The following is a 10,711-nucleotide window of genomic DNA, read 5'->3' as shown; positions in this document are numbered from 1 at the left end:
CTGTATATTCACTGTTTTAGAGGAGAGTGCCATTGAATGTGTAGCTAATATTAAGTGGATTTTCATGAAAAAAAAATCGGAACTGAAAACAAACACTGGATTTTAAAAAATAAATGTCCAAACAGCGATGCTAGAGCATTTATTGTATTATATCTTGCATCATTTACATCTATTTTTGTTCTGTCTTAAATCAGACATTTTAAGATTTAAGATTCAGGTGCGAAAATAATTAATATCTATAGTGCATGAGCACAGAGAGATTTGAGAGTGCAGAGGACACAGTTTGAGTGAGAGGAGAGACATGTTTTAAGCGCACGCACTCTCTCGGGGCGAGAGCAGCGTGTATCTGAACGCGCGCGTCCGGTTTTGTGCAAGAGCAAAGGAAATCCACGTCTCCAAAATGGCAGAAGACGTAACTCGGGGGAGAAGAATTGTTAAATAAAGTGTTTTTTTTTTTAGAAAACATTTTTTGTTTTCTTTGCGCTCAAAAAGTAGTTGCGCTCAAAAAGTGAAGTTGAGCCACTGATGTCACATGGACTGTTTTACCGATGTCCTTACTACATTTCTGGACCTGGGAACATTACAGTTGCGTTGCTGTCTATGCAGGGTCTGAGAGCGCTCACATTTCATCAAAAATATCTTCATTCGTGTTCCGAAGATGAATGAATGTCTTATGGGTTTGGAACGACATGAGGGTGAGTAATTAGTTACATAATTTTCATTTTGGGGTGAACTAACCCTTTAAGCAGCACAACTGTTTTCAATATAAATATAGAAAAAAAAGTTTCTTGATCCCTAAATCATCATATTAGAATGATTTCTGAAGGATCGTGTGTCACTGAAGACTTTGGCATCACGGGAATAAATTACGATTCATATCAGAAAATCACATCACATCAGAAAACAGTCAATTTAAGTTCTAATAATATTTCACAATATTCAAATATTCAGATCAAATAAATGCAGCCATTGTGAGAATATAATTTTAAATGATTGTATATCAGCCAGTGTTGTATACTTAATTGTGCATGGTAATTCTCCTGTTTTTACTTTTAGATTACCTTTGCAGTCAAAATGAATATTTTCCATATTGTACATAAAAAAGAATGTGATGCCTAAATTCACTTGTAGCACTTTAAAAGCGCTTTTAGTTATATTTTTTTACACTGAAATATTGGACATGTATTATTTTAATATCTGTGCATTTCTAACTAAATCATTGCTCTCGAGTGATTTGCAAATGGGAATAAATTGCAATCTTGACTTCTCAAAGAGGGGTTTAGCATGTTGACAGAAACACACTTGCTGTTAACTGCTGGCACACTAAAGCACACCCTCTCAGAGAAGTTACGTGTCTAAATCGGTCCCCCTTAAGGCATGACAGCTAAAAAGTTGAAAAGGTTGAGATTTAAAAGACACTCTCATTGACCCATCCCTACCTTCTACATGTTCGACATGTCTTCTCTCTTGAGTAAACAATTCTGTCTAACCAAATTCACACTGAACAAACGGGAATGAGCATGCACCATCGAACTCATCTGACACCCGAGTTTGTCATACACTGCAATTATTTTGTTCTAAAGCCTTGTGTATAGTTCATCTGAAAAGCCACTCATCATGTTATGAACTTGTCAGTTAGCACCCAGGGTTTCTTGTTGTGTCTGACTCAAGATAGATTATACAAGGATGCCTGCAGTTGAGCCACTCCCTCTAAAGAGTTAAAGGATGTTTACGTTTAGTGAGGTAACTGTCATTACATCAGACACCAGACTCTTCCTACCAAATGAGATTCAGCAGAGGAACTTGTTGCTCCATCAAGTCTGGTTTCCAAAGAGGTGAAGCATAACCACAAGCATCTGCTTACCCACTTGTCATGCATCTCACTTTTTGTGTCTTTTGGTTTCTCTTGCTGGACCTCTTATTAAAATGTACAACATTTTTTAGGCTCCAAGTGACCCTTAAAATGTCTTATTGGTCACATAGCCATTTAGTCCACTCTCTCTCTCTTGTGTTACCCACACAGGCAATCTCTCAACAAGACCTGGTCCACATGGCAATACAGATTTCATGTGGGATGAGCTATCTGGCACGGAGAGAGGTTATTCACAAAGACCTGGCTGCCAGAAACTGTGTGTAAGTTCCATTTTTACCTCATGTTCTCCTACTAGTTACCATTTTACATCAACTGTCTTTCACGCGTCAGTATAAAGCTGCACCAAGTGTTACATATTGGCATTGGCTATAAAAAAAGATAATGTACAGTCGAACAGTCGTTATTGCAATTGTTATGATAATGACTGTTCAGATGTGCATTATCGCATTTATGTCATTGATAATTGCCAAATGAATAAAAGAAAAATATTGAATGAAGCGTAAATCATTTCATTTATTTATTTATTCTCGCCATGCATTCTTTATCATCCATTTGCATTAGAAGTTTCACAATTTGAGTTGAATTACTGAAATAAATTAACTTTTCCACGACATTCTAATTTATTGAGATGCACCTGTATATATATATTTATTTTTTTAATTAGTTTTTTAAAATTATTTATTTATTGTTGTAGAATTGATAACAGTATGCAAGTGAAGATCACAGACAATGCGCTGGCCCGTGATCTCTTCCCCATGGACTACCACTGCCTCGGGGACAATGAGAACCGACCCGTTCGCTGGATGGCTTTGGAGAGTTTGCTTAACAATGACTTCTCTAGTGCCAGTGATGTGGTAAGAGTCGCTGCTTCTTTATGCCTTTTTTGCAACAGACTGAAACATGCACTCACATAATATTTTGTTTCATACCAGCAGCAGGTGTTCTCTAATGTATTGTTTTTCTCTTCCTATGGATAATTTGCCTATAAAAGAATGTTGTACCCTTTTAGTATTTTCTTATGGCACTGGTAAAAACCTGGTAACAGATTTAAAATTACGTAACTTCTTTGATGTCATACGGTCTGCTCCATCGTGCATTGTTATTGCTGACAATTACCGTAATCATGCTTCAGGTGCCCATGAACTTGTTGAGGCCTGTTTTGTCAGCTGCATTCAGCAATATCACAGTTAACACCCATTTGAATTTCCCTAATATGTTTATATTCAGAATAATAGTCCTGTAATAGGTGTACAATCAAATTTCAGAGAATTTCGCAAGTATATGCGCACAGTGCAAGGTAAAGGGAGAGTTCACTCAAATGAAATTACCACCATTTACTTACTCGCATGTCGTTCCAAACTCCAAAGACTGAATGTTTTCTGTTACTCTGTTGAAAGACCATTACATCAGAACATTAATGCTTCACAGAGTTCATAAAGACATTGTCAAAAAAAAAACAAACTATGAATCATGCTTATGAAGTCTTCTGAATAGATATGATCACTTTATATGGTAAACTGATTTAATTTAGGCTTTTATTCACATATGAATATTGATAAATGCACATACATGGAGCACAACAAATATGGTAAATAAAGATCAAATATGCTTTCTTGATGCATGAGAAGCATGCAAGAACCAGTAAGCTTGTGCATCAAGCAAATACAGATTAAACCACTCTATTACCATCGATTGCTTATATATAATGTTTTGTTGATGCTTGTGAAGAATCAAAGTTTTGGTGTCATGGACTTTCAGTGGAGGGACAGTAATGTCTCATTTCATGAAAAATATCTTAATTTCTGCCTTGAAAAAAAATGTGTGGGTCAAAACAACATAAAAGTGAGTAAACGAGGACCGAATTTGCATTTTTGGGTGAGCTATCCTTTTAACCAAACTCAGCACTGGCACATTTTTGTATTTCTGGGAAAAGTGAATGGGGGAGAAAACTGTGTTTGTCTGGCAACACACTGTACGTTCCCGTCTGTCTCACTCAAAGTGCCAAGGAAACAACCCACCCTAGACAGTCAGGAAGGACTGAACGCCGCCTGGATGCCTCATAAATGACACACCGGGCCAAAACCTGTCAGCGATCTGACCTCTGCATCCTTTCAATCTAACAGAACAATAGTAGCTGGTGCTGCCCTCATGCCAGGAACAATTATTAAAGCGCTGTTTATTATAATACAATAGGAGCTGGTGATGAGCAGTGGCCTGGTATGGAAATGTACTCATTTACTAGGATACGCAGGAGATTTGTTTACCGCAAGGGCCGGTAGTGCAGGATATCACCCACCCATTGAGACTTAAGACAAAATGCCAGATCACCAGTGGATGTCAACTTTGATCTGCGCCCAATTTTACCTCTCATAGCCTCTCAACAACCAACAAACAAAAAACACATTAAGTGCGGAAGACAACATCCTTTTATATGTAAAGAAGCCTGTCTGTTTTTAAATGACTAGAAAGGAAAGATGGGCATGATTGTCTTTTAATGAATAGGGAGAATTAATTTCAAGCGCATTCTGCAGTCAAGTGTGTTGCCCTCAAGCGCAAACATAGTTTTTTTTTTTACAGTACTTTTACTGTTTAGCATTTTCCAACACATCTCCCTGAAGGGCAGACACATATAGAACTGTTTGCACTGAAAGTAATGCAGCTTTTTATAGTCTCGTTGCTTTTTATATCCAAGATTATTGACTGACATCTAATCAACTTGATTGACTTGAACATTATTTATAACAAGAGCTGTAATTACACTAATTTGCACTTCAGTTTGTTTCATAGCTAATGATGTTGAACAAACATCTTTATGCATGTTAAATAGGCATGGCGGCTTATTTATTTGATTTGAAGCATCTTAAATATCTCAGTGAACAAGCTGTGATTGTGTCCAAAATCAATGGAAAGAAACCACATTTCCTTCTTTTGTGTTACTGGAATGCTTTGTTTCCAGAATACTTCCAGTGGCCCTAAAATGGCCTAACGGGGACCTCATGGCTCAAACAAATCCAGATAGGGGCCCTTTTTTCCCTTTTGGAACAGTCTCATATTTATATGCGTTTCTGCAGTTACATGATTTGTCATGATTCTCCGTTTTAAGGAATGCACTGATATTTAAAATTCTGACTAATGCAGATAAGCCAATAATTCTTTATTTGACCAGTTTTATATTAATAAATATAATTTTATATTAATATAAATGGATGATAATAATAAAACCACTTAAAACCAAGTAATTTGTATTAACTAAAGATTATATTTTGAAATGTTTATTCATGTTTTGATTTAAAAATAGCACTAATAAATTGTCCTTAAAGATGTTGTGAACATGAATCTTAAAAACAGCATTTTTAAAAACATCTTATTCTTATTTGATCATAAATACCTGGATTCTGACTCCCCCCATCATCTGTGAAACTCTCCAAGAAGCTTCCCATATTTCCTATATGAAGATTTTAATAGGAATTTCTTTCTGCATTCAAATACTGATCTGTAAACGCTATCTGTTTGTTTACTAAATAACGTCCGGCTCAAGTGATCTCATCACTTGTCGAAAGGGAGGGATCATCTTTCTATTTCAGTCAGCCTGCTCTGAGCTCTTGCGTGTTGCTTCCTTACAGTGGGCTTTTGGGGTTACTCTCTGGGAGCTGATGACCTTGGGACAGACTCCTTATGTTGACATCGACCCCTTCGAGATGGCTGCCTATCTGAAGGACGGCTACAGAATAGCACAACCCATCAACTGCCCCGATGAACTGTGAGTTTGGTTCAAACATTTAACTTCTGTATTTGAATAAATTTCAGAATAAATATTTATTTTAAAATAACATGTGCCGAGTTAATATTGCAAAATGAATAAACTCTCGTGAACTTGTGTTACTGAGTGACTGGCAGTGCTCCCAAAGTATCAGTAACAACTGCTTTCTTAAATCTTGATGAATTTGTAAGGAAACCTTTAGAAAATGAAATGGACAGTTTGATCCGAATACAAGTCCGCACAATCTCAACCTTATCGGCATCCTGCAATAGCTAGGGAACCGGAGCCGCGGTGACCGGACCAGCCAGGAATGACAACGTAACGAGCGCTGTTGACCATGTCAGTGACCCAAACACAGCAAGATTTATTGTCTTACGCACACTCGCCGGAACACAGTTTAGAGAACGCAGGAAAAGCTAATCAGCATTGGATCACAGCTCTGTGGCTTGCCTTGTGTGTTGGAAAGCCTGAATAGAAACTGAGCGATAAGGCGATCTCAACTTTCACTCAAGCCCTTTTCAAACGTTGCTGCTGTCAGCTGTAATCAAGACCAAAAAGTATTTTTCTTCTTTGACCAATCTGCTACGGCTTCATCAGTCACCGATCTGATAAATGTAAATGTTTTGTTTATATGAAGATGTTCTCTGTTTCAGATTTGCAGTGATGGCCTGTTGCTGGGCCTTGGATCTGGAGGAGAGACCAAAATTCCAACAGCTCGTCCAATGCCTCACTGAGTTCCACGCTGCTTTAGGGGCCTACGTCTAAACTCGCTCAAACCAGCTGAGTTGTTGAACAGCACTATTCCAGAGAGTGAAAGTTAATGCAGTGCCTTACTTTATAAGATTTTTGTAAAGTGCTTTTGTTTCATGCGATATGAAATGTGGCTTGGTTTGGAGGTCAGTATCTTTTGTATATCACAGCTGCGTGAATATCAAGGACTGTTTCGGATTCTCATGAATATCATCCACACTTGTTTGGAATGCTGGTATTAGGGTGTCCACAGGAAGCTGCTGTTCTCTTTGTTTCACGAAGAAGCTTTTTTTCTTTTTCATAATAATAGAAATGACAAGAAATTGACCTAAAGGTCTGGTAATTTCCTTTTGGATATTTTAAATATTGCTCGGAGTAATCTGTACATAGATTTTCATAGATTTCAGTGAGAGGAGCTTCATCTCCACTGCATTTGGTCGTGCATTTATTTGTTTTAAAAAGAGAACATGTCTCCACTGCATTAAATGTGCAGAAAAAATGCCTCATCCTGGGCACGGCTATTGGTACGTAAACTAGATTCTGAAAAAGGCAAGTTTTTTTTTTTTTCCTTTTGGGACTAAAGATGGTGGAGCCCCTACAGCTGACCATAAGCTTTACCTCCTTAAATTATGAGGTGGTCATGGAGGTTTGAAGCAGCATGTTGGGATCCTGCAAGTCAAACTGGACTTTGGTACAGGGTTTTTTCAGATTCCTAAAGCTTTTGATGTTTGACTGTTCTGTGTCAGAACAATGCCTTCCTTGTATGTTTAAATCCGTATGAATACATGGACAAGAAAAGAAACATGAGTCACTGTGAATATTTGAAGTGTACGGCCTAGACACAATTTCAGATCCTTTGTTCTCCATCTATAGGCTCTTCTTTCTATCCTTGTGATCACTGCATGTTGACTTTTTTAAAGGGTTTTGTGTAAACTGAATTCATACCTATCAATTAAATGAGGCCTCTAAATAAAATGGGATCTCAGTTTTAGTGTTGGTGTTTGTTGCCTTTAATGTATGATTTGGTCTGGAGGATGGTTTTAAACCTATATGCAAACTTTTTCGACCCCTCTTAATACTTGATACAATAGAAGCATCTATTTTTAGTGATCAAAGCTGTTGTGAACTATTCTGAATGGAACAATTTTGCAATAGTTTCCCCTACTCTGGTGTCATAAGTGTTGTGCTTTTAAACATTGTGCAAATGTTTATCTTGACAGAGCAGCCAAAAGGCTATCAGTAATTTGTGGGCTGGCAGACTACATATTTGTGCAATCTTTATTCACTGTAATTTGACTGTGTTTTTTTTTTTTTTTTGAAGCTTAACTACTGATTCTATCAGTGAACTATATTTTTTCATAGCTGAAAGTTAGCTATTTCAAATGTTTTTTATTAAATGCATGATGGTACGTTTCACTGCATTTCTGATGGCATTTTAATATAAAAGTACACATTTGTATATAAAATTGTAAAGAAATATTAGCATTCCTAAAGCTATGATATAACTTATGTTTCTTTTTATTGTTTTTGATGTCATGCAAAGAAAAAGAAAACATCTGTTGGTTTGTTGCACCCACTAAGAGGGTAAAACCTCTAAAAAAGTTTTCCGTTTTATGTAATGGTGTAATGGAAAGTCACTTTTTTTTTTTTTTTGAAGGCTGAATATGCTTAGTCTTAAATTGGAGTAGTGGCTTAGACAAATTATCACACTATTCAGAGATACTGTTTTTCTTTCCCTGGTTCTGACATGCTTTATTCTGTATAATATACAGTTTAATCTTTGCTAATGGCAAAATATATTCAACAAATGTGTCTTAAACTTATATAAATGCATGCACACCTATCTACGTAGCAATGTAGCAATATAAAAGGTTAGATATTGTTTCTTAAGAAAAAAATAATGTGTCTGGTATAACTGACCTGTATTTTCATAACCACTCCTTTCTTTTTCCATGGTAAGATTTCAAAAGAAGGCACTGTGGGGAGTGTTAACCTTTTGTTCAGGTACTAGCGTACAATAAGCTTTTAAAAAAATGATTAATTGTGTTTTAAGTAGATGATCACTTGAATGCTTGTTCTACAATTTCTATTCTCTATCATATGATGCCAATTTCACAGTATTATTGCTGGTATAGCATTTCATTTTAATGGAGCTCTACAATGACTGTTTCCATTGTTGAATGAAAAATCTAAAATCTGTCATTTACACACCTTCGTGTCATTCCAAACTCGAGGCTTTTGTTTCTCTTTGAAACACTTTTTTTAATGATTTTTTTTTTTTGTAATGAAAACAGATTTCTGTGCCTTCATTAAAAGGCCATTCCCCCAAAACGTTCAGTCTTTTAAATGTTCATAAAGAGGAAGTTCGTACAAGAAATCCAAGTTAAACAAAACATCACTGGTTCTTGGACATCAAGCAAGTACAATCAAGCTTACGTTTGCCATATTTGATGTGCTCTATTTAAGTGTGTTGATCAGTGTTTATTGGTCAATGAGGAGAAGGGTTTTCAAGCATCAAACATAAGTGTAATGTAACTTACTTTTTTCCCCAACCATCAGAATGTCCTGTTTTGTTGTTGTCTTTTTTACCATGATATGCACCCACTAAAATGCCATTCAGTGTAATTATTTTATATGTAAAGAAATAAAATAAAAATAAAAATTCTTTAGGCATATTTTGAACAATAATAATTTAATGACATGTTAAAAGACTATTTAAGGATCACAGCTCAGTCTCAAAATATGAACTTAATAATTTTAAAACTTTAGATTTTATCACTATCCTTCAAACCACTAGGTTTTACCCATTTGTCAAGAAGTGTTTGTAAGGAAGTGAAATTCTTTTATATTTTTAGTAATACAGGTCAGAATAAATTTTTCATTTTTACATAATGTTATGCTGAAATGCTTTTTTTTTTTTTTTTGTCAAAAATGGAAAGAGTATTAGTATTGTAATATTTTTGGTGTTATTCTGTATCATTTAACTAGTTTTAATAATATTGCTGAGTAAATGACAGCAAAAGCAGATGTTGAAAAATAGCCTTTCATTGTACTGCTCTGATGCTCCCTGCCATGCTTGCTTAGCTTGTCACTTTGCATCTGACGTACTTGGGCCCAAGAATTACTGCTTGCTGCTGTATTTATGAATGCCAACATGATGGGTATTTTGGGTGGAGAGTTTCCTCAATGGTCTCTCTTGAACAGAGGGAGGAGAAACATTCTGTCCAGAAACGGTAGTAAGCTGCTATTGCTAATATGACAACTACAATCCTTTCTCATTTCCCTGCTGTTCTAGCTACTGGATCTGCATGTACTTTTTGGTGGTGCCTAGCAACTCTAATAACAATAACACATAAAAAAGCATCAAAAGTTTTGTCAGTGCAAACATTCTTGATTTATCTGAAATATAAATAAGATGCTAAAATGATCTATACGGTGAAACGTTCGTATAACAGAATTTGCATGATACTGAATAACTTCAGCCTATACAGCAGGCTATCAATCAGCCCCCTACATCAAAACATTAGCTTGACCAGTACAGTTAAAAACACCATTAAGAGGTGAAATTATCTAAATTTAAGAGCAATAATCTCACACTGCTGCAGCACTGCAATTAAATCTGTTCATCATTTTAAAGTGGCGGTGTCTCTTCAGAAGACTTGAATTAAACTTTAAATAAATGGATTACTTTTACAGTGTTTTAAGAACTTTTGGAAGCATGAACATCTTAGGGGGATTGACTTTGAACCGAGGGACAAAAAATCTCAGGTTTCATTAAAATATCTTCAAGATGAGCAAAACCTGAGGGTGAGCAATTGATGACAGAATTTTCATTTTTGGGTGAGCTATCCATTATTTTTTTCTTCCTGCAGAACACAAAATATGATATTTAGAAAAATGCTGAAGTCCAAACAACATGGACCCCACGGACTTTTGTTTTATTGTGCTCCGCAGAAAAAAAATAAGTCACAGGTTTGCAACAAAGTGTAATAAATGACTGGAAGTAAATTACAACTTTTTATTTTGGGGTAAACTACCCCTAGAATAGCTCTGTCATAATGGCAGTCTAAGTACTTCTTGGAAACTTGTCAGAAAAGAACAATGTTACAACAATGAATTTCAATGAGACGTAGCTGTGATGTAACATTTATGGCCACTTCAGTGAGATCTCTTGTGCCAAATCTTACTCATTTCCAAGGTTTTGCTTCACTTGACTACAGAACAATGGAGACTTGAGGCCCAGGGGAAGGCCATTAGAAAATTCTAAACCTCTAAAGATAAATTAAAGAAAACATTTTTCAATATATCTTGCAATACAGAAAATGTCT

At 36.0% G+C, this 10,711-nt stretch overlaps 1 protein-coding gene across 2 annotated transcripts in view; it reads left to right on the top strand.

Moving 5' to 3' along the window:
* The window catches only part of LOC107694116 (tyrosine-protein kinase RYK-like), a 56,776-nt gene extending 50,302 nt beyond the window's left edge, over nt 1-6,474 (top strand). For both annotated transcript variants that reach the window (XM_016493719.1, XM_016493717.1), the window contains 4 exons: nt 2,024-2,133; nt 2,568-2,727; nt 5,497-5,633; nt 6,287-6,474. In XM_016493719.1, the coding sequence (XP_016349205.1) occupies nt 2,024-2,133; nt 2,568-2,727; nt 5,497-5,633; nt 6,287-6,398 (519 nt within the window). In that variant the 3' untranslated portion in view covers nt 6,399-6,474. The remainder of the gene's footprint in view (nt 1-2,023; nt 2,134-2,567; nt 2,728-5,496; nt 5,634-6,286) is intronic.
* Nucleotides 6,475-10,711: the final 4,237 nt, after the last annotated feature.

This window comes from Sinocyclocheilus anshuiensis, unplaced genomic scaffold (assembly GCF_001515605.1).
Source record: "Sinocyclocheilus anshuiensis isolate Anshui unplaced genomic scaffold, SAMN03320099.WGS_v1.1 scaffold1530, whole genome shotgun sequence".
NCBI lineage: Eukaryota > Metazoa > Chordata > Actinopteri > Cypriniformes > Cyprinidae > Sinocyclocheilus > Sinocyclocheilus anshuiensis.
This window is presented reverse-complemented; position numbering and strand designations above follow the sequence as displayed.